This window comes from Grammomys surdaster, unplaced genomic scaffold (genome assembly GCF_004785775.1).
Source record: "Grammomys surdaster isolate TR1022 unplaced genomic scaffold, NIH_TR_1.0 125940, whole genome shotgun sequence".
Classification (NCBI taxonomy): Eukaryota; Metazoa; Chordata; class Mammalia; order Rodentia; family Muridae; genus Grammomys; species Grammomys surdaster.
Window position 1 is genome coordinate 3,420,105 of NW_021620762.1, and position 22,947 is coordinate 3,443,051.

Consider the following 22,947-nt stretch of genomic DNA (forward strand, 5'->3'; position numbering starts at 1 on the left):
GATTACTCCCCTTGTACCAGTGCTGTGGGTCCCTGGCTTCTCTAATGAGATGGAGTAGGGCCATTCTCTATCAGTGAGCTCATAAGCCAGGAGTGGAAACATCCATCTCAAAAACAAATATTGTTCATTTTGCCATGTCAGGACAGACAATTTAAAAACATCCTTGGTTGGATTAATAACTGGTCTTAATATTTGCAAAACAATTTATTCCTTTAAAATCTATTTACATTCCATACAAAGTTAGTATATTGTGACTGTCCTTAGTTTCTCTCAGGAACCCTCCAGTGAGCCTTCCCTTATAATTGCTCGAGCGAGATTCCGAGCTAGAGCTAGCCTCAGCATCTCCACCTTGGTGGTCTCTATGTCGTCATCCTAAAGAGCAGAAAAGCAGTGTAAGGGGCAACAGGCAGCACTCCAGGAGACCACAGAACAATCACAAGTTCAGACTAAGGCCAGCACAGCATACTCTGCAGTGGGATGCCTTGCTCTGTTACAGAACAGGTTAACAGCTAAAAGGCATGAAAGAGGCTAATGTTTCAGGATCGCAAATAATGGAAGGAAATCACGAGACAGAAATCTTTCCCCAATTTAACACGGAATCGTCTTCCCAGGAGTTAAAATGACCTGTAATCGCTGGGTGTCAGGCTCACCACACTCTTGCCTCCCCGAGGCCAAGTCTTCCAGGCATCGCATCAGCTCATATGTCTGCTCTGCTGAAAAAATCACCTAGAGGAAAGAGGCTGCTTCACTTAGCTGCTCCACAGGCATAGCCTGTGTTAAGTCTAGGCATGGGTCCGAAGTCTTTGGGAAGAAATATTTGCATACAGAGCCCTGGGCTGCTGGTGTACTAGTCTCACATTCATCCTTCTAGTGAGGCTCAACACTTGGTAGATGGCATCTTCCAGCTGTTCCTAAATGAATACTGGATTGTCACTTGAGCCTTGTACACACAGTACTACTTAGGAGGCATATATGAGCTTCTGTATGGCTACAGAGCCCAGCTGAGGAAGACCACCAAAGGCACAGAATAGACAATGAAGTCTTACCTGCTTCTGTTCCAAAAGAGGAAGGGCATCTGTGAGCAGAGTCATCCAGAAAGAACGGGGTGCAATCTGAGAGGTCATGAGGGACAGCAGAAGAAAAGCAGCGTCACCAAAGCGCTTCTCCCCATACAGCCTGTGGAACTCCCGGTACTTTCCTGTGGAGGGGTGTGAGTTCACCTGAAAATTCTTCTCTACTTACCTGATAATTAGAAAAGCTATCCTGGCTTTAAACTAGGAGAACTCTATATACCTGGAAATGTTTCTAGAACAGTCTCAAGTTCACAAAGAAATGAAATATAGGATTCAAAATCTTTATGAGCACCAAATCTGGGGAAATCTCAGTAGTGCAGGAGACTGTAAGAGATCAGTTAAAGTGCTGGAAAGATGGTTCTGTTAATCATTCTTGCAGAGACGACCTGGATTCAATGCCCAACACCCACATGCCAGCTCACAACCTACTAACTCCAGTCCCATGGGACCCACTACTGGCTTCTGCAAACACCATGCTGATATGTGGTGAGCACCCATACACAAAACAGAAGTTTAAGATTAAAATACTCCATGAACCCTGGTGATATACATGAGGTAGAGGGAGGCATTAATCTCTTCCTGCAGTGAACTACCAGTTCACACAAGCAATGAAAAAGTCTCTGGTGGGAGCATGATGGGACACGGGACATGGAAACCATGCCCATAATCCCAGCCTTGGAGAGGTAAGGCAAACAGACTTCTCTCTGTTAGAGGCTAGCCTGGTCCACAAAGATTTCCAGGGCAGCCAGAGGTACATAGTGCAACCCTGTCTTCAAAAATGAATACAAAAAGTGTATATAAAATGTGTCATTTTCTCATGCTATTTCATTTCCCTAATTTCGGAATTTTTGAGAAATAAAATGTTACAAAACTATGCAAAGGCTAACACATGCAGGGGCATCTGATGGAGATGGAGATCTTCCATCTCCCCAGAGTCCACTCTGGTATACCTAGGGGAAAGAATGTGGAGACTCACCCAGAAATGTCAGTCGGTCACTGAGCATCATGGCTGGCCCCAGATTGTCAATGAGATCCAAGTCAGAAAAGCAGCCTCTTTCACAGTAGTCCCGGAGGAATCTGCGGGGCCCAACCCAAAGGTTAGAGCAGCAACATTAGGCCTTCCTCAAGCTCTAGCCAAACACAAAGCTTCACCTACCTGTCGGATACGAGTGTGGCAAACGCAGCATCTTTGGCGCGGATGCTCCAAGAGAGGGCTGAGCCCAAGCGGTTATTGCGGACAGCCTTCATGGCCAAGATCTTACAGATGCTTCGAACTTTGCAGGAGAAAAGACAAAGGCAAAGGCTTACACCTTATGATCCCTCCTGTGAAAGCCCTGTGGGGACAGGCTTGGCCTTCCTACAGCCTCACTACAATCTAAAGGATTCATTATACAGCTAGGTGAGAAAACCAGAAACTTCGGTTTATTCTTTTGTTTTCCTTCGCTCATACCACAGATGACCCACTCACTAGACTGGGTTTCTGAGTGTTTGTCCTTGGGTGGCAAAAAAAGGTCTCTGTTTTCCTCCACATTAATAGTCCTACCATTATCTGTCCTGGGACCACAAAAACCTCATCTTCCTTTTTTTAGATCTTGAACACCATGGGCTTCTAAGAATGGTTTAAGTGTGCAAGTGTCTCTTAGCAGTAGAGGGAGGATGAGTACAAAGCTGTTGACACCTATTCCTGTTGCTCTGTGCTCCTGCCAAGCCTCCCCACTGGTCCAGGCTTTGCTGGTAGCAACCTCCCACCTACATAGGACTCTCAACTCTGACCACAGGCTCTGAGAACCTAAAAGTCAAAGGGCCTGATTTTTCTATGTTTTAATGGCCAACCCCGGCTCTTCTGTCCCTCGCTGATGATGTCTTGGCATGTATTGTACATTGTCTCTCCAGGGTGCAGAAGCTGTCACAGAGTAAGTAAGCACTGCTCAGCCTAGGGATGCCCTGACAGCCCAGAAGACAGGCTGGGGGAAGTGCCTTATCACCTTGTTCAGTCATCTGCCGCTGCTCACAAATCCTCAGCACCTTCAATGCTTTCTGCTCTGTGTTGAGAGGAATCCGCTCAATGTGCAGCTCCAAGGAAACTCGGCCTAGCTCCGGGCAGTAATCAAAGTAATCCACCCCCAGCTGCCACAGGCTAAGGTGGAAGAAATGCACATATTGAGAGGCTACATAGGCTGCCCTATGGCCCTGGGCATTGCTACCCGATGCTCATCCTCCTGACCTCTGAGCCCTCAGAACCAGCATAGAACAGTGAAGCTTCCCGGCATGCACAAGGTCAGTACCATTTTGGGGGCCTTCCTACCTGTGATGAGCAAACAATCCTGAGGCGTATTCAAGCAGGAGGAATTCTCTCATGTTAGAACCAAAACTGGGGGGAAAAAAACACAGGACTGCAAGCCTGCCCACTCTGTGGCTCCTGCAACCTACATGCTCCTGTTCTACTGGCCACCCCCTCAAAGGCTTGATGATGTAAGAAAGGGTCAGTGCATGTGGCCAACTTACTAGAGATTGTGTGACTGGAGGAGTCTGCAGTGATCCAAAAGGTCTGTGAGGTGAGCTACAAACCACCAGTTGCTCAGGGCAATGCTGCAAATCCAGACACCAAGGCAAAAAGGTCAGGGGAAGGCAAAGAAGCCAGCATCACATGACTGAGATGAGTAGAAAACCCACACACATCCTATGCTTTTAGAAGACTGGAGGTTGAACAGAGAAATGGTTGAGGGAAAAGGGACATGATGGCAAACATGATGACCTGAGTTTGACCCCCAGACCCTAGATAATAGAACCAACTCTCAAGAGTTGTTCTTAGATCTCTACTGGCAACAAAAGGGCACGAATGAACACACACACAATTAAAACAAAAAAGGCAAATGTGGCACACATGTAATCTTGATTCCTAGAAAGGAGAGGCAGTAAGATCAAGAGTTCAAGGCTAACCTTAATTAGGTATCAAGTACAACTTCTGTCTGAACTACAATGAGACCCCCTCAAAAACCTCACATGGCAGCAGGAAGGAAACCCTTCCCATTGCCCAGATCAATGTTAATAAATCCCGGCAGGGAACTCAGCACTAAGCCAGGCTATCTGCTGCCGCTCTCCCTTCCTCTGGTCTCAGCAGGCTGCAACAGACTTCTCAATAGGATACAAAGAGCCAGAAGCTTTAATACTACATATGGAGAGTCTTGGAAGACTTCCCATTTGTTTGAGACTATGTAGCCCTGCACCGACCCAGAATTCCCAGACTCCCCTGCCTCTGCTTCCCTAGTGCTAGGATTGAAGGCATGTGCTACCTCACCAAGCAAAGTTTTAGTTTTCTGAAGCAAAGCTTCATGTAACTAGGGAATCAAACTCACTGGAGCCAAGAGTGAACCTGAACTTCCAACCCTCCTGTCTCCACTTCCCGAGGGGATAGACTACAGCACCAGACAGGAAGGCCGACTTTGATTTGTTCTGCTGGACACTCCCTACCTCAGTTAAGGTTCACTGCAATGGGAACACACTCTGGGAGAGAGCTGTCAATCCCAGGGATGACAGTTTGACAGCCCAACTCACTAAAAGTAAACTGTTGGGAAGCACTCTCCTCTGAAGCGGCTGCATGCTCACTAGGTGCCTACTAATAAGTTCACCAGTACTAGATTTTTTTTAAACATTTATCTGGGAGTCTGAGTACAAGTGCATACAAGTACACACCAAGAGCCACAGCATACATGTGGAAGTCAAAGGACAATTTTCTGAAGTCAGTTCTTTCTACCACGTGCTTTCCTGTTATCAAACTTCTCGGGCTTGGTGTGAAACATGTTTTGCCTGCTAAATGATTTCTCATGCCCTTTATACATTTTCTTTTCTTTCCTTTCTTTTTTTGAAGATAGGATTTCACACAGCCCAGGCTATTCTTGAACTTTTGATATAGTAGAGGCTGGCCTTTGAGCTCCTGATCCTTCACTCCCCAGCCGTACAGGTGAGGATTATTATAAACATTAGCTACCAAGCCTGGCTATTCCCTATCAGAGTCATTTCCTGCAATGCTAGCTTGCATATCCCTGAAATGTAAACAAGTATAAATAAGGCAGCTCTCACACTCCAGTGAAATTCCTCAGAAGAAGCCATTGTTTGTTTGCACACAGTCAGGTAGGAGTCCTCATTGTGGCTATGAGGACAGTGATAGATAGATAGGCCTTTAGGAGGTGATGATTCCTCCCTCACAAATAAAATGCAGTGAATTTACAAAGGAACCTAATAAGCTATGTCCCCAGTCTCTCCCTTTCCACCAGTTGAGGTAGGGCATTCCTCCCCTCTGGCTCAAACCTGTAATCATAATCCTAGCACTCGGAAGGCTGAGGCAGCATTGCTGGCCTGTCTGGCTTCACGGTGAACTCCTTTACAGCTAAGCGATGGCAAGAGACTGTCGCACAAAACCAACCAGGTGTTATCACTACAGAAGAGCACAACCATCACAAGAAAACGTGTCTCCCAGCCTTCACTTTAGACTTTCAGCCTCTAGAATGATGAAAGTTTCTATTCTACAAAAAGTGCAAATCAGCAGACCTACAGAAACACAGGTAAAAAGGCAGGCAGGTGCTCCCTACCCATAATCCCTGAAGATTTTTTTGAAATTTCAAGGCCAACCTGGGCTACAGAGTCAGTACCAAGCTAGCCCAAAAACACAAAACAGGTTGGGGAGATAGTTGGTGCATAAGGATGCTTGCTCTGCAAGCATGAGGGATCACACCAGGAAACAGGCCGGGAGAGCGTGGGTGCTCCCACAGGGCACTGAGGACTGGACAGAGGGAGAGCCTCTCACAAGGCACATTAACCACAGACACACAGCACTTATCTAAAAACAAAACAGGACAAACAAGCCCTACACATGAAAAGTAACAAAAGCCAGGAAAGGAAGTGAAAGGGACCGTAAGAAGAACAAGGCCATGTGGAAGGGGATGAGATGGCTGCAGTGTTTAAGGACAGAACTGGACCCTGAAAACAGTGCAAAGGAGCCAGTGTGCTGAGCACGCCTTTAATCTCAACACAGGAGGCAGAAGCAGGCAGAAGCAGGCAGAAGCAGGCAGAATTGGAGGTCAGCCTGGTCTACAGAGAAAGTTCTAGGACAGTCAGAGGTACAGAGACCATGTCAAATAAAGTTAAAGTGAGGGTGTCCTACCTGCACTCCTTGATCACTTGGTGAATGTCAAACTCAAAGGCCGCCATCAAGATGTTGTCCAGTGGCTCTGGACTGCTCTCACCTCCAAGAAACAGGTCCAGGCTAGACTGTGGAAAGGGGACACCTAGTCAGTGTCCAGGATGGAAGCAGAGACTTGAGGGGGAAGGAATGGCAAGACTGCTGTTGTGTGGAGTCTGGAGAGGAGTTCCTTCCCAAAGGACTGAAGTCAGAGTCTTCCTGTTGCATGAAGGCCACACCGAGAAGTCCCACACACTGCCACTCACCTGGGCATAGAAGTGCAGGTCAATGGGTTTCACTGTGGGGTTAGAATACAGCAGCCTAGTCACTAAGAAATGGTACCAGTTGCTCAGAAGCTCCTTCTGCTCCAACAAGGTGGCTTCATCACCCAGCATGATCTGAAAAGAGACAGTCTCTGAGCTCTGCTCTCACAGGGAGGTTTCCTGTAACTCATCTGGGGCCATAGGTCTCAATTAGAAGTGCAAAGTTCCCTCTTTCACAGCCAAGTGACTTAACAGCCCTCTCCAAGGAGATGTCTTGATGCCTAGGATCCCAGGGTCCCAGGGCAGGTCCCCAGCCCTGACTGTCCCACACCTTGCAGAGAGACTCCAGATGAGGGTTGGCTGCAAACGTGTTGTCTTGCAAGTGTCGCTCGCACTCTTCACGCCAGTGCTGCCACTTCAGCTCCAACTCTGTCAGTGTCTGAGTGTTGCCAGGCTGGGGGACAGGCCAGCTGTGAGACTCTGAGCTCCCAGACCCACCCGCTCCCTGATCCCTACTTCCCAAGACCAGGAAGGTAAGGCAGCTCCTACATACACTAAGAATGGGCATTGTCCTCATCAGATCCCCAAGGACTCGGCACATGCCTACAGAAGAGGGGTTGGCATCAGCTTCTTTGGATAGCATTTGTCGTGCTTCATCCAGCCGGCCCTGGAGCACCAAAACAGTCACCTGCAAAGAGACATGGGACCATGAGCCTCAGGAGAAGGCTCCGCACGGGAAGTGCTGACTTCTCCAGGCGGCCTTGACCGTAAGTCAGCAGGAACACCTCCCTTCTAGCACTGACTCCCAGTGCTGCGCCTATGCTGCCTGGTTTGATGTCAGCTCGTCACAACCTACAGTCAATTAGACAGGAACCTCAACTAAAAAAATGTCTCAGTAAGAGCAGGCTGTACACAAGCTCGTAGAGCATTTTCTTAATTAGTGATTGAAGGAAAGGGCCCAGCCCATTGTGAGTGATGTCATCCCAGGACTGGAGGTCCTGGGTTCTTTCAGAAAGCAAGCTGAGCAAGCTATGAGGAGCAAGCCAGTAAGCAGCATCCTCCATGTCCTCTGCATCAGCTCCTGCCTCAAGGTTCCTGCTCTGACTTCCTTCAATGATAAACAACTAACCATTTCCTCCCAAACTTGCTTTGGTCCTGGTGTTTATCACAGTAATAGAAACACTAAAAGCTGGGCAATGGTGGTATATGCCTTTAATCTCAGCACTTGGGAGGCAGATGCAGGTGGGTCTCTATAAATTCAGGGCCAGCCTGGTCTTCCAGAATAGCCAAGGCTACACAGAGAAACCCTGTCTAAAAAAAAAAAAAAAAAATTTGTTTCTATATATATGTATGTAGCTGGGAAGGGTCGGGAGAGGGCATCTACACATGAGTACAAGTTACTGCAAAGGCCAAAGGAGCTGAACTTACAACCACGCCAACATAGGTGGTGATCAACTAAACTTGGGGCCTTTGCAAGAGCAGCCAGTACATGCTCTTGATCGCTGAACAACATGTCCAACCCCAAAATTCATCATGAACATATATAAAGTGGCCAAAAAACTTTCAATGGAAAAGAACAACTCAGGGCTGGGAGATGACTCAGTCAGGAAAGCTGAACTCTTGCAAGCTCAAGGACCTGAGGTCTACCCGAAGACCAGTGTGAACATGCTAGTTGTGGGGTACACAGCTGTAATTCCAGAACGGGGCAAACAGGACTCAGTACTGTCATGTAGGTCCACCCAGTAATGTGAAGAGATAAAAATACTTTTTGGGCTGGAGAGATGATTCAGAGGTTAAGAGCACTGACTGCTCTTCCAGAGGTCCTGAGTTCAATTCCCAGCAACCACATGGTGGCTCACAACCATCTGTAATGGGGTCTGATGCCTTCTTCTGGCATGCAGACATACATGCAAGGAGAACACTGTGTACAAAATAAATATTTGGAAAAAAAAAAAAAGAATACTTCTCACTCAGAGCAATCAAAGTAAAATTCATAGGGTTATGTAACTATGTACACAAGGGGAAAAATCTGTTCATCTATGTTTGGTCAGAAATAAAGCTCAGTGGCAGAAAGTCCACCTTAACAGACAAAACCCAAGTATAACACACATACACACAGACACACACAATCGCACACGCGCACACACACCTCTACTAAGAGCCAAACATGGTGGCTTACATATGTAATCCTAGTATTTGAGAAGCTGAGGAAGAAAAATTGCCATGAATGGCCGGCATGGTGTGAAACGTTATCTCAAACACCAGAAACTAACACAAGCAAACAAACAAGTGAACACAGGCAATCCCCAGGGGCCTCCTGTAAGCAGAAACACACACCAAACAATGCTATGGGCTGGGCCTAGATGTCACTCAGAGGTAAAAGCCTCCACCAGGTCCTGGTCATCCCCAGCATCACATAAAACATAAAATGATGGCAAGTGCTTCTAAGCACAAAGATCAGAAACTCAAGCTCATGCTTGGCTTAACAGCAGTCAAGCCCATAAGAGTTCCAGTCTCAAAAAAAACAAAAACAAAACAAAAAGGGGTAGATGGATGGCTCACTGGTTAAGTGTGTGCTCTGCCCTTGCAGGGTACCTCTTGAACCCCCTCTTTGGCCCACACAGCCAACTACCACACATATGGTTCACATACATAATATACATACATTCATAGAACTAAAAATACATTCACCTTTTTTTTTTTTTAACATTCATCTTTTTAGTTTGGTTGGTTGCTTTGTTGAGACAGGGTCTCTCTGTGTAGCCCTGGCTATCCTGGAATCCCTCTGTAGAACAAGCTGACCTTGAACTCAGAGATCCACCTGAGTTCTGGGATTAAAAGCGAGTACCACCATCACTGGAAACTGATTGATCTTTACAATATAAAAAACCAAAGGTTGGTATGTACAGTGCTGGCTGAGACATGATCTCACAATATTGCCCAGGCTATCCCCGACCCCTGAGTTCAAGTGGTACTCCTACCTCAACCACCAAATGATTGCAACCAGAAGTATGTGCTGCCACCTGCCCCAGTTGTTAACACTGTGACCAGGGCCTTGGGGGGGGGGGGCCCTCAGGAACAGAAGAGAGCTTTCCCACCATGCTAAGCACTTGCCTATATTTCTAAGGTCCTGAGTGCAGTCCCCAGCACTCCCAGCACAGGGTGACCAGAGGCTCAGTGGAACCCGACTACGTGCAGGGGCTCAGTGTGTAGCAGTTTGCTTCAGGGCCGCTCTAATGCCCATAAACAGTGAGCTGATTATACAAGTGAATTTATATAAAACATACAAAAACTGCCACTCCCTTACATCACCTGCGCGTATGTACTCAAACCCCCAAGTGTCTCCTCTGATAGACTGCCCTCCTTCAATTCCAGACTCATATCTCCAACAACCTAGTCAGCATGTAAACTTTGGATTGGAGGAAGTGTCTACACAGCATTCCCTGTCCTTCACCAGATGCACACACCGACGCACCTCTGTCTCACACCCCCCTTGCCAACTCCCTTCTTGTTGTGGTGGTGGGAACCAAACACAGGGACTAGCGCATGCTGGGCCAGTTCTCTCTCTACTACTAAACCCCATCTCCAGTCCCCCTGACCACTTTATGTTTTGAAAGAGTCTCCCTATACTGCCTCTGAAAATACAAGGTAACAAAGATCTACATACCAAGACCCTTCTCAAGACTAAAAGGAAAGCCAGGCACAGTATGCATTCAGGAGGCAGGACCATGAAGCCAGTCTACCTTAGAAAGGACCTCCAGGCCAGCAGGGCTACATAGTAAGACCTTGTCTCAAAAAGCAAACCAAAGCTAGTTTCAGGACAACCAGGGCTACACAGAGATACCCTGTCCCTGTCTCAAGGGGGAAGAAAAATGGGGCAGCGGTGGCCACACCTTTAATCCCAGCAGTTAGGAGGCAGAAGCAGGTGGATCTCTATGGGTTCAAAGCCAGCCTGGTAGGACAGACAAGCCTACATAAAGAAACTCTGAATTAAAATACATAAATAAATTCAACAAAAGAAGCCAACAAAGTAACCAAAAAGGATACTTTCTCTTCTTGTGGCGCTGCAGATCTTGGTGTCCCAGATGCTGTCTATGCAGGCCCTCACTACAAGTCCCCCTCAAGCCCCTTTGTCAGTGCACCTCAAACCTTCCTAAAGCCCAGACCCTTGAATACAGCTCCTGCTGTGGTAACTTCCAGTTGTGGAATGATTTCATGCTACCGTCATGAATAGTAATGTAAGTATCTGACATGAGAACCCCCTGGGGGCCATGAGCCACAGGTGGTTAACGGTCGCCCTAGAGTACTCTCTCTCCTACCTCAGACCACTTGTGCACCCCACCCCTACCTCAGCCCCCATCAACCACTTAGCAACTTCCTACCTCCTCTTCCTCAGATCTACAAACAAAACCTTCCTTTTCCGATGGCAAGTTTACCAAGCATTACTCTCCATGCTAAAGTAGTTCAACTGCTCTGAAGCAGAGAAGCAAATACGCAAAACCTACTCCACAATCATAAACTCAGAGGGCCGAGCCAAGGCTGGAGCAGGAGGTCCTCCCACTCAGCTGACCGCAGTCCACACACACTCACCAAGTTCCAGAAGCTCTCATGCTTGCTCGGGTTGTCACTGCCCAGGACATCTGCCGACAAACTGTCCACCTCACATACATGTAGTCGGACCCAGTCGAGAAGATGAAGGAGGAGAGGGCCAGCTGAGGAGAGACATGTCACACAAAGACCCCAGCTTCATCTGCAGCATGTTCCACTCTACCCAAAGTACAGAGCCTGAAGTGGCTTTAAACCAGAAGACCTGACTGGAGAGAGGTTGATTCCCTGCAACTACGAAACAGAGGATGACAGGGACCCTGTGATGCTATGACAGAGTTAGCCTGGGCTCACTGAGGCTACATGAAACAAACAAACAAACAAATTGGAGTTACCTGGTGCTACCTCAATAAAAAGAATCTCACACAGGTTCCAAATGAGCTCCATGGCTGACAAAATGGAGACCTACGGAAGAAATGGAGACCAATTTTAACTGAAAATATTACTGAAATGTGAATGCAAAACAAAGAAACACAACAGAGTTACAACCCCGAGTCACCGATACTCCTACAGCAGGATTTCCACTAGGCAGCCCAAGAGAGGATTTCAGACAGGGAGATAAAAACATGCAGAATTTCATAATTCTAACACTGGTGATTTTATTTTAATGTGAATTAGAAAAGTAAACTAGCAGGCTGGACAGTGGTGGCACATGCCTTTAATCCCAGCACTTGGGAGGCAGAGGGAGGAGGATTTCTGAGTTTGAGGCCAGCCTGGTCTACAGAGTGAGTTCCAGGACAGCCAGGGCTACACAGAGAAACCCTGTCTCGAAAAACCAAAACAGAAAAAAAAAAAAGAAAGTAAACTAGCATAACACACGGATGCTCTTGATGAATTGTGGGTTAAGAAGGTGCCTCATTTGAGTAAAAGGAAAAGAAAATTTTGAGAAAATTTGTCAATTAAAAAAAAAGTAAAACAGCCAGGCAGTGGTGGTGCACGCCTTTAATACCAGCACTTGGGAGGCAGAGGCAGGCGGATTTCTGAGTTCGAGGCCAGCCTGATCTACAAAGTGAGTTCCAGGACAGCCAAGAGTACACAGAGAAACCCTGTTTCGGGAAGGAAAAAAAAAAAAAAAAAAAGTAAAACAAAATTGTCAAGTTGGAACCAGGATAGTGGCCCACACACCGGTAAACCTGCCACCCAAGAGACCTAAGCAGGAGTACCAACAGTTCCATGCCTGCCTGGCCTAGAATCCCAGCCCTTGGAATGTAGGGGATCAGGACTTTCAGGCCAGCCTGAACTATATGAGATCCTATTTAAAAAAGAAAGGAAGGGAGGGAGGGACTGAGGGAGGGAGGCAGTCCAGGCAGTTAGTCAGTCGGTCTGTGGGCCCTTATGCCAAGGACTGAAGCTTGAGAGAGGCTATGAAAGGCTGAGTCCACATGCTGAAGACGTCTGTAGTGAAGAGCACTGGCTGCTCTGGCAAAAGACCTTGGTTTGATTTCCAACACCCAAATGGTAGCTAACAACTATCTGTTACTCCAGTTCCAAAGGGTCTGACACTTGCTGCTGACCTCCTGCAAGAATAGCACACACACACAACACACAGACAAGCAGTCAAAACACCCATACACATAAAAAAAAAATTAAATGTAAAAAAGAAAAAAAAAAAAAAGAATTCGAGGCTAGCCTGGTCTACCGAGTGAGTTCCAGGACAGCCAGGGCTACACAGACAAACCCTGTCTCGAAAAACCAAACCAAAAAAAAAAAAAAAGAAAGAAAGAAAAGAAAAAAAGAAAAAAAAATCAAAGACCAGGGCCAAGTATGGCAGCTCACAATGTAAACCCAGAATTCGGGCTTCTACAACAGAAATCAACACAAGACCATGGCCAGCTTGTGCTATAGAGTGAGACCCTGCCTCCAAAACAACAGACGGCAGGAGAGATGGCTCCGTAGTTAACAGACTCTGCTGTGCAAGCATGAGGGGCAGGGTTTGGATCGCAGCACACAAACAAGCTGGAGCCCTGAGCACATCTGAGGCCTCAGCTACAAAGGCAACAGAGAAAGGAAGGTCACGGCGGCTTGCTGGTGTCCAGCAACAGCGAAAAAACACAGACCCCAGGTTCTTCAAGGAGAAAGAGAGTGACAATGGACATCCAATGTCCTCTTCTGTCCATGCACAGGTGCACTTGTACGAATGTACACACAATAAAAATTTGTTATAAAAGGAGACATGTCGGCTGAGGGTATAGCTCAGCAACAGTGCACACACTTAGCATGCCTACAATACCAAGACGAGACACTGCAACAACGGAAAGAGCAAAGCCGGATATAAGATGCTCACACCTAGGCTGAAAATGGGGGCTCCTGGCTGCCTGGCCAGCTAAACTTTTGACATTGTAAAACATCATTAACATCTCCAAACTTCATGCTTGACCATAGAGAGGATCTGTTATAAGCATATCTGTCAATTAAGAAAAAAAGCTGGTCTGGAGAGCTGGCTCAGCGGTTAAGAGCACTGACTGCTCTGCCAGAGATCCTGAGTTCAATTCCCAGCAACCACATGGTGGCTCACAACCATCTGTAATAGGATCTGATGCCCTCTTCTGGTGTGTCTGAAAACAGCTACAGTATACTCACATAAAATAAATAAATTTTTTGAAAAAAAAAAAAGTTCCCATCTAAGATAAAGGAGACCTGGACCTTGCCTTTAGGAGGACAAACATCCCCCACCCCATGTCACCCCCCTTCAGTTCAGTCATCATCACCCCTTGTTCCAAGGGCAAAGCACACACGGCACCAATCAGAGACAGCATCCTTCCCCTATCCATCATTTAGAGAAGCACTGGGATCCTGCTGAGGCAATGTTACCTTCTAGTCCTGCTGAATTACAACCACTTGCTGCTCAGCAAAACTGTTGAGTTCATGAGACTAAGCAGCAGTCCTAAAAGCTCAGTTCTCCATCTCACATGACAACTCAGAAACACCAAATGTTAGGACTCATCTTTTTCACAGGAAATGAAAACCCAGGATTTATCAAGTAGATCCTGTGTTCTCATGGGCTAGACCTTGAAGGGAAGACCTACACTTTCAAAGTCATACTTCCCATCCCACAGAGCTGCTGATCTACCTGGAAAGGAGAACCCTCCTGCAACAGGGACCACAAAGCCACCCCAGGCACAAAGGATACAAAAAGACACAATGCTGCCAATACAATGAGAGCAATTACCCCTTACCTGGCTGCTGAACTGCCGGCCACTGGATGGGTCTTTAGCAGCAACTAGTAGAATATAAAACACCTTGAGTCAATCACCCTGAACTGATGTATTCAATCTCCTATGCCCTCAGAATCCCTGTACGGATTCTGCCTTTGTTTCTTTTACCACCCAGCCATTTTCATGGGAAACCCTTATGTATCACACATCAAAACAAGGCCCTATTATGAACTGCACAGCAGCCTCCTTAAAGGCCTCTGGAGAAAGCAGCACCAGATAACGTACTTCAAATACACACAGGATCCTTACTTGCAACCTGGTGCATTTCTTCCATACAGGCCCGTATGACCGACCGGTAATTTTTACTCACTCGAACCAATCTACAAAACAATGAAATGACATACAAGATGACATGGGACCATATCTTGATGCTAAAACGAGAGGAATCAAGACAGGAGAGGGCCAGGCTGCTCTTGCAGAAACAACCAGATTTGGTTCCCAACACCCACATCAAGTGGATCCCATCAATCTACAACACCAGTTCCAGCAGATCTGAAGGGAACTGGCCTCCAGTACATTTAAACTCATGTGGACACACCACACCAAACAATCAAATGGCTGGAGATTTGTCACAATGGTTTTAAGAGTATGTACTATTGTTGGAAATGACCAGAGTTCAGTTCCCAGCACCCATGACAGATGGCTCACAACTGGCTGTAACTCTGGTTCCAAGAAATCCAATGCCATCCATCTTCTGGCTTCCACAGGTACCTGCACTAATATGCACATATGCATACACAGTTAAAAATAAAATAAGTCTGGACTGCATAGATGGCTCAGGTTAAAAGCACTAGCTGTTGTAACCAAGCCTGTGGTATAATTTCTCAGTTGGTAATTGATATGGGAGGCAGCCCCCCTCGCTGGTGCTCCTGCTCCTGTAAGGAAGCAGCCTGAGCAAGCCTCGGGGAGTCAGGCACTGTGAGCACTCCCCCACGGCGTCTGCATCAATCTCTACTAAACTACAAGAGGGCCTGGCCCAGAGCCTGAGCTCCGTGCTCCCGAGCACTGAACCAAACAAGCATGGTAGTCTTGTCTGTAACCCTGAGCTTGAGAAGTGAAGGCAAGAGAACCAGAAACTCAAGAATACACACATAAATTTGAGTCTACACACAGCCTGAGCTACAGGAGTCAGTAGAGTGCATGAGAGGTGGAGGTGGATAAAACCCAGATTCACCCTCATCTGCTTACTGAGCTCAAGCAAAGGACACACACACACACACACACACCCAAAAAAAGTGAATAAATAAATAGGAAAGGAAAAACCCAACTCCTAGCCTGGAGGGCTGCCCAGTAACACGGCTCAGCAGCTGAGCAGTCACAGGCAGCTTGAGCCCTGCCACCTCAAAAGGAAGCAAGGAAACAATTCCTGATTCCTTGTCAAAAACACAAACTTGAGAAGCAATTACTTTTCATTTGCCTTGTCTGCTGACCCCTATACATATTTGTCTTGAGACAGGGTCTGGCTGGTGCAGCTCTGGGTGGCCTGGAACTCACTATGCTGACCACTAGCTCTTAAAGATCTGCCGGCCTCATTTTAACTCTTCCAAGAATAGATCTAATTCAGGGGACTCTGAATTAGCCTTCCTTTTACGGTATTTCTATTATGTTTATTTTGGTAGGTGGTGGTGTTCAAGGGACACACACAAATGAAGTAGGAATGCAAAACAAAGAGTTGACATATCAAGCCAGTAAGTCTTCCAACAGCATTTACACAATCCCAATTACATCCCAGGAAGATACATGGGAGAACAGGAATCCCGCCGCGCTCTGCCACTCAACAAGGGGAAGGATGCCCTCACAATGTCGTCACGGCTTCCCCACACGCCACTTACTGAGCTTTCCTGGATTTCCCAGACAGCTCTTCTTCAATTTTTTGCAGGCCAACAAAGATTCCATGGGATTCATTGAAGAGTTTTCTCAAAATCTGAGAGTAAACATCCAAATCCTTCCGTATGATGTAGATAAAGGGACAGCCCGGCACCGTCTCTGATTTGTCTGTAACAAAACAGGTAAAAAATTAACTTAACATCTATCATTTTCCCCAAAAGAGGAAACATCTCAGTATTTCCAATTCTTTAATTACAAAACTGGCTGAGCATGAGTGCACATGGCTACATATTCAGCAGGTGGAAGAATAAGACAGGAGAATTACAATTCAAGGGAAGACTAGTACACACAGTAATTCAAGCAAGCCAGATCTACATTGCAAGAAAAAGAGATTTTTTTCATCGGGTAGGGTAGACTGAGATTACAATACAGGCAGGCAACACAACAGAGATTCTTCTTTTTAGTGATATTGATGATCTAATTAAGGATGGTGCCCATGCTGAAGAAGTTTATCACCGGGCAACTGAGTGATAGTCTATGTCCCTAGCTTTTGAGAATGGGTCTGGCAACATATCCCAGGGCAGCCAAGAACTCTCTAGCCTCCGAATATTCCGAACAGTAGAAAACCTAGGATTGCAAGCGTTGCCTGAACCCAAGAGTTTGCCTTCAGCTGAGGCAGGAACACAGTCTGACTCATTTCTTTTTGTTTGTTTTTGTTTTGTTATTGGTTTCTCAAGACAAGGTTTCTCTGTATAGCCCTGGCAGACCCAGAACTCATTCTGTAGATCAGGCAGGCCTAGAAGTCACAGATCCAGCTGCCTCTGTCTCCTGAGTGCTGAGGTTAAAAAGCGTGCATCACCACAGCTGGGCTATATGGCTCATTTCTAAAGGTTAATTATAGGAAGGGAGCTGAAGAGATGGTTTGGTAACTAAGACCACTGGCTGAAATTTCATGCCTTTAATCCTAACACTCAGGAAGAAAGGGCAAGGAATTTCTGAGTTTGAGGCCAGCTTGGTCTACAGACTGAGTTCCAGGACAGCCAGGGCTACACAGAGAAACCCTGTCTCGAAAAACCACAACAAAAAAAAAAAAGAGAGAGAGAACCTAGGTTCAACTCCCAACATCCCGTATGGCAACTCACATAAATATATAGTTCTAGTTCCTAGAATCCAATGATCTCTTCTGGCCTCTGCAGCACCAAGCACAAAGTGATGCATAGATATGCATGCAGACAAAATACCCACACACAGACTATAAAATTACAAAACTACTTAATGTAAAGTGTTGTGCCTCACACCTCAAATCCCAGCATTTTGGAAATCCAGGGAGGAAGATGTAGAATTCAAACCTAATCCTAGATATGTTGGACAAAGACAAGCCCAGCAGGACTTCATAGGAGTAACTTGTCTCAAAATAACAAAAAATATAGCCGGGCCATGGTGGCACACCTTTAATCCCAGCACTTGGGAGGCAGAGGCAGGTGGATTTCTGAGTTCAAGATCAGCCTGGTCTACAGACTGTGTTCCAGGACAGCCAGGTCTACACAGAGAAACCCTGTCTCAAAAACAAAAAACAAAACAAAACAAAACAAAAAACTTAAAATAACAAACAACAAAGTTTCAAAAATAAAAATGTTGCCAAATAACTTCAGTTTCGTACCCCAGCGAGTCAACAAATGTTCAAGAAAAAAGTGAACAAGAACTACCTACCTGTTTTGTGGAAGGAAGTTTCACACAGGAGCATCTCCCCAGGGCCCCAGTCAAAACACATTTGCTTCTTCTTGGAATTCACACCTGGAATCCACTAAACATAAGGCATAGGAGCTGTGAGCTCCAGGAAGGGTTACAGTTTTTATACAACTTCCAAATGTAATAGCGGACACCACAGACCGGGCGGGCACCCTAAGTGGTATCCTATGGTTCTGTGCACATATCCAGACATATACACATACTTAAAAAATATTTTCTTAGCGCAAGCGGAATAAAGTACAAAGCGACAGAAACAGATAGTCTATAGTCTCCCGTGAGAAAAAAAATACGCATTTATTAAGCCTCGGGCCAGGATAGCAGGACAGGGAGAAGTCAACTAAGCTCTTGGAGCGACAGTGGGTGGGGCCTTACACCAAGCTCATTCTAACGTCCAAGGGGGAAAACTAGAGAAGCAGAGAGATTATAAAAACAAGGGATGATGCAGTGGGGCCTCCACGGCCCCGCCAGTATTCACATGACCTGAAGCCTAGGGACAACCACCGCCCTAACCTAGTTTCCAGTTAATCTGACATTGCGGATGGTGGCTACTGTGTCTAGGAAAGAAGCGTGCGTCCACATGTAGGGAGGCAAGCCTGAAGTGACCAAAGAAACGTAACCCTCACTGTGCGACAAAGCAAGCCTCTTTGAACGCTCTTACAGTTACTGCGGGCTCGCAGTCGAGCTCCTCCATTGCGCCGTATCCCCGGCGGCCGGTAACCTGCCGAGCTACCGCTTCTCTCGGCTCAGGCCTCCCGCTCACAGCCGGCTGCCAAAGAGGACCCCTCCGGGGCGGCTTCCGCAGCGCCTGCACACCTCAACACCTCAGAGCCCTTCGTCTCATTCAGATCCAGCCCTCTGCAGCTTTTCACACGTCTCCTACTATCCCAACCTAGACACCACCTCACGAAAACGGCGCCAGGGGGCACCGGTCCTCACGGAATATTCCCATTAGATCAGGCGGCGCCGCAGACAGTCCCGCACTAGGAAGGAGGAAAGATCCCGGAGATGGCGGGAGAGGCGGTGGCAGAAAGTGTGCGCATGCGCGGATGTGTGCTGGCGCATCTATTGGGACTGCAGATACTCTGCCTCCACAATCCTACCTTATTAGCGGTAGTTGTGATTCTTCCCTCCTGGCCTATGTTATTAGAATATCCTCAGTTCCTTTTCCGAACTCCGACCAGTATAACGCGCTTATTTTTTAATTAGTCACGGACGCTTTACATCCAAAAACAACGAGATTTCATCAACCTTTTATGTACTGGCAATTTTTCTTTCCTTAATATTTTTCTGAAATGCCGGGCGGTGGTGGCGCACGCCTTTAATCCCAGCACTTGGGAGGCAGAAGCAGGAGGACTTCTGAGTTCGAGGCTAGCCTGGTCTACCGAGTGATTTCCAGGACAGCCAGTGCTTTACAGCGAAACCATGCCTCGAAAAACAAACAAACAAACAAAACAAAAACAAACAAAAAAATTATTCTTAACTACCTCTACCATTGGTGGGCATACATGACTTGGAAGTAGAACTTGGTGGCATAAACCGGCAGTTGCAGCACTTGGGAAGTAGAGACTAGAAAAATAGGGAGTTCAGAGCCAACCTTAGCTATATATAGCAAGGTTGAGTTGATGTCAGGGCTAAGTGAGACCCAGTCTCAAAAAAACAAACTACCACAAGTCATTAAGGAAATAAAAATCTTTGACAAATTTTCATCGAAATCCTATTTACTGAAGTCAGTGATTTGTGGGGCTGGAATGTTGCCGCAGTGGTTAAGAGTATGTGCTTTTCTTCCCAGGAACCCGGATCAATTTAAAGCTCTCACATACATGTGGAACAATCCCAGGCAATCTGATGCCCTTTTCTGCCCTCTGTGGACACCAGGCACACATGTAGTACACAGACATGCAGATATGCATACAGGCAAAACACCAGTATATGTACAATAAAATAGGTTTTTTTTTTTTTTTTTTTTTTGGTTTTTCGAGACAGGGTTTCTCTGTGTAGTTCTGGCTGTCCTGGAACTCACTCTGTAGACCAGGCTGGCCTCAAACTCAGAAATCCGCCTGCCTCTGCCTCCCAAGTGCTGGGATTAAAGGTGTGCGCCACCACCGCCCGGCTCAATAAAATAATTTTTAAAAGATTAAATTTACACTTCAGTTAAACAGCGCGTAACATCTACCACAAGTCATCAGATCTTGTTGCCTTTCTCCAAAGTTTCATAGCAGCGTTATAACCACTACCATCAACAGTATGTTAAGAAATAAAGATCATTATTCATATCTTTTTGTTTGTTTTTGAGATAGAAGCTCACTCTGTAGACCAGACTGGCTTGGTCACAGAGATCAGGGTGCCTTGGTCACCCTAGTGCTGGAATTAAAGGTGACACCAGACACCATGCTTGACAATTTGGGTTTGTTGTTTTTTTGTTTTGTTTTTTTTTTTTCAGATTTAGTTTTTCAAGACAGGGTTTTTCGTTATAGTTTTGGCTGTCTTGGAACTTACTCTGTAGACCAAGCTGGCCTCAAAGTAAGAGATCTGCCTGCCTCTGCCTCTGGAGTGCTGGAATTAAAGATCTGTGCTACCACCACCCAGTAACAATATTTACTTATTTATTTGTTAGAATGATTTGTTTATTTTATGTATGTGAGTACACTGTCACTGTCTTCAGACACACCAAAAGAGACACATCAGATCCCATGACAGATAGTTGTGAGCCACCATGTGGTTGCTGGGAATTGAACTCAGGGCATCTGGATGAGTAGTCAGTGCTCTTAACCACTGACCCATTGTGGTTCAAAATTCTCTCAGAGCTCGGGCGGGGTCGGGGGCACGCCTGCGCCCCTCAACTGACTCCTTCCCGGGAACCGCGTTTGCAGAGGAGAGAGGGAGCCCCGGGGACTTGCTGGGACGGAGAGAGCGGGACCCAGCATGCCCCGCAGCCGCGGCTGAGTTCCTGGGGCAGCCTGAGAAGGCTCGGGTGCACAGACCACGCTGTTAGGGAGCTCAGGGAGCCCCCCCCCAACCACTGCAGCAGGGAGCCCAGGGAGGGCAGTGAAGGCTTTCCCCAACTTGAGTTTCCCACTTACACAAAGAGAGTCCAGAGTCCCAGGAGACATGTGGAATTGAAGACATGGAGATTTTATTGATCATGGTGATGTATCTGAATGGTGGTGCTCTCCCCCAAAATGCCATGAAGGGCTTCCTTATATTGGGGAGCGCGGGGGGGGGGAAGGAGGGGCTGGGGCATTTAGGTAATATGTAAATCTTGAGGCACAGACCTGTTTTTCCTCTACCTGAGCCTTACGTGACCCACTGCATTTGGGTCTCTGGGTTCTGGGGGCGTGGCCAAACACCCCAGGATTTCTACAGCCTCACAAGCCATCTCTCCTGCCCCCTTATTTTTGTTTTTCTGTTCATTGGTTTTTCTTTCATGATGTCCGTGTGAGGGTGTCAGAAGCCATGGATTTGGAGTTACAGACAGTTGTAAGCTGCCTTATGGACACTGATAATTGGACCCAGGTCCTTTGGAAGAACGGCCAGTACTCACAAGTGCTGGGCTATCTCTCTAGCTCCAACAATATTGGTTTTTTTTTCAATTTTATGCTTATGATTACACTGTAGGTATCTTCAGACACACAAGAAGAGGGCATTGGATCCCATTACAGATGGTTGTGAGCCACCACGTGGTTTCTGGGAACTGAACTCAGGACCTCTGGAAGAGGAGTCAGTCCTCTTAACTACTGAGCCATCTCTCCTGACTATCAAGAATTTTTTTTTTTTTTTTGTTTTTTGAGACAGGGTTTCTCTGTGCAGCCCTGGCTGTCCTGGAACTCACTCTGTAGACCAGGTTGGCCTCAGTCTTTCAAATTCTGGAATTTCAAGGAGGTGTCAACATACTCTGCTGATAACTTTTGAAAAAATATTTACTTATTTATTTTATATGAGTACAATGTACCTGTCTTCAGACACAGCGGAAGAGGGCACTGGATCCCATTACAGATGGTTCTGAGCCACCATGTGGTTGCTGGGAATTGAACTCAGGACTTCTGGAAGAGCAGTCAGTGCTCTTAACAGCTGAGCCATCTCTCCAGCCACTCTGCTGATATATTTTTCTTTTTAATAAGAGGAGAAAAATGAGCCAAAATTTATTTATTGATTTCTTTTTGTTGTTGTTGTTGGTTGTTTTTTTTTTTTTTTTGATACAGGGTTTCTCTGTATAGCCCTGGCTGTCCTGGAACTCACTCTGTAGACCAGGCTGGCCTCGAACTCAGAAATCCGCCTGCCTCTGCCTCCCAAGTGCTGGGATTAAAGGCGTGCGCCATCACTGCCCAGCTTGTTTATTCATTTCTTGCATTTGAAGTATTTCACAATAACATCCTTGGCCTGAGATTCTTTGCCATAGTCCAATCACTTTCCATGGTTTCCTATCTTGATTGATTTTATGGAGGCCTACCCATTCCCCTAGTTTCTTGTCGTTAACCTATATCCGGTTGATTTGGTGCTCAGCACAAAGTGCCCTCCACCAGCTTGACATACATGGGCTCATCACAGTCGGATGCAAGCACACAGAGATGGACTTGGCGCTTGTCTAAGGCTTTGGCAGCTTCGTGTATGCCATGTGCTAGGCCATCGTGGATGAGGGTGGTCTTCTGCACCTCTTGTAGAGCTGTGTTGACATCCACTAAGCCTCCAGCAGCTATGCCTTCCTCTGCCATGGCGGTGGGTTACAGGTGATGCCGAATCTTGAACGCACCCAAGCTTCTGCCTCAGCGCAACTTGGCAGCAGCAGGGGAAAAGCTCTGGTGATAATTTTTATTTAATTGTTCTCACTTTTATTAAAATAGTTGTTGGGAGGTGATGGTGCACACACCTGTAGTTCCAGCACTTAGGAGGCCGGTGCAGGCAGGTCTTTGACTTCCAGACAGCCTGGTCTACAGAGTGAGTTCCCAGTCAGCCAAGGCTACAGAGAAACCGTGTCTTGAGGAATTGTGTCTCAAAAAACCAAAAGCAAAATTTATGTTTTACATATGTGAGTGTTTGCC

The 22,947-nt window shown here is 46.5% G+C and overlaps 1 protein-coding gene and 1 pseudogene across 2 annotated transcripts; both read right to left on the reverse strand.

Annotated features, from left to right (window-relative positions):
- Window positions 1-185: 185 nt before the first annotated feature.
- Window positions 186-18,682, reverse strand: Nup85 (nucleoporin 85). Of its 2 annotated transcripts, XM_028752913.1 has the most exons (19): window positions 18,570-18,682; window positions 17,873-17,966; window positions 16,168-16,330; window positions 14,585-14,655; window positions 14,297-14,340; window positions 11,456-11,525; window positions 11,106-11,227; window positions 7,069-7,203; window positions 6,847-6,969; window positions 6,519-6,650; window positions 6,235-6,341; window positions 3,579-3,662; window positions 3,379-3,444; window positions 3,059-3,210; window positions 2,230-2,347; window positions 2,050-2,150; window positions 1,047-1,198; window positions 625-726; window positions 186-372 (listed from the first exon to the last, which is right to left on the reverse strand). In XM_028752913.1, exons 1-19 carry the CDS (start codon window positions 18,600-18,602, stop codon window positions 271-273), a joined length of 1,971 nt encoding a protein of 656 aa, XP_028608746.1. In that variant the 5' UTR covers window positions 18,603-18,682; the 3' UTR covers window positions 186-270. The 2 variants fall into 2 exon arrangements, with proteins under 2 accessions (XP_028608746.1, XP_028608747.1); XM_028752914.1 differs by lacking the exons at window positions 14,585-14,655; window positions 17,873-17,966; window positions 18,570-18,682 and having other exon boundaries at window positions 16,168-16,265.
- Window positions 18,683-22,246: 3,564 nt separating this feature from the next.
- Window positions 22,247-22,620, reverse strand: LOC114608850 (annotated as a pseudogene).
- Window positions 22,621-22,947: the final 327 nt, after the last annotated feature.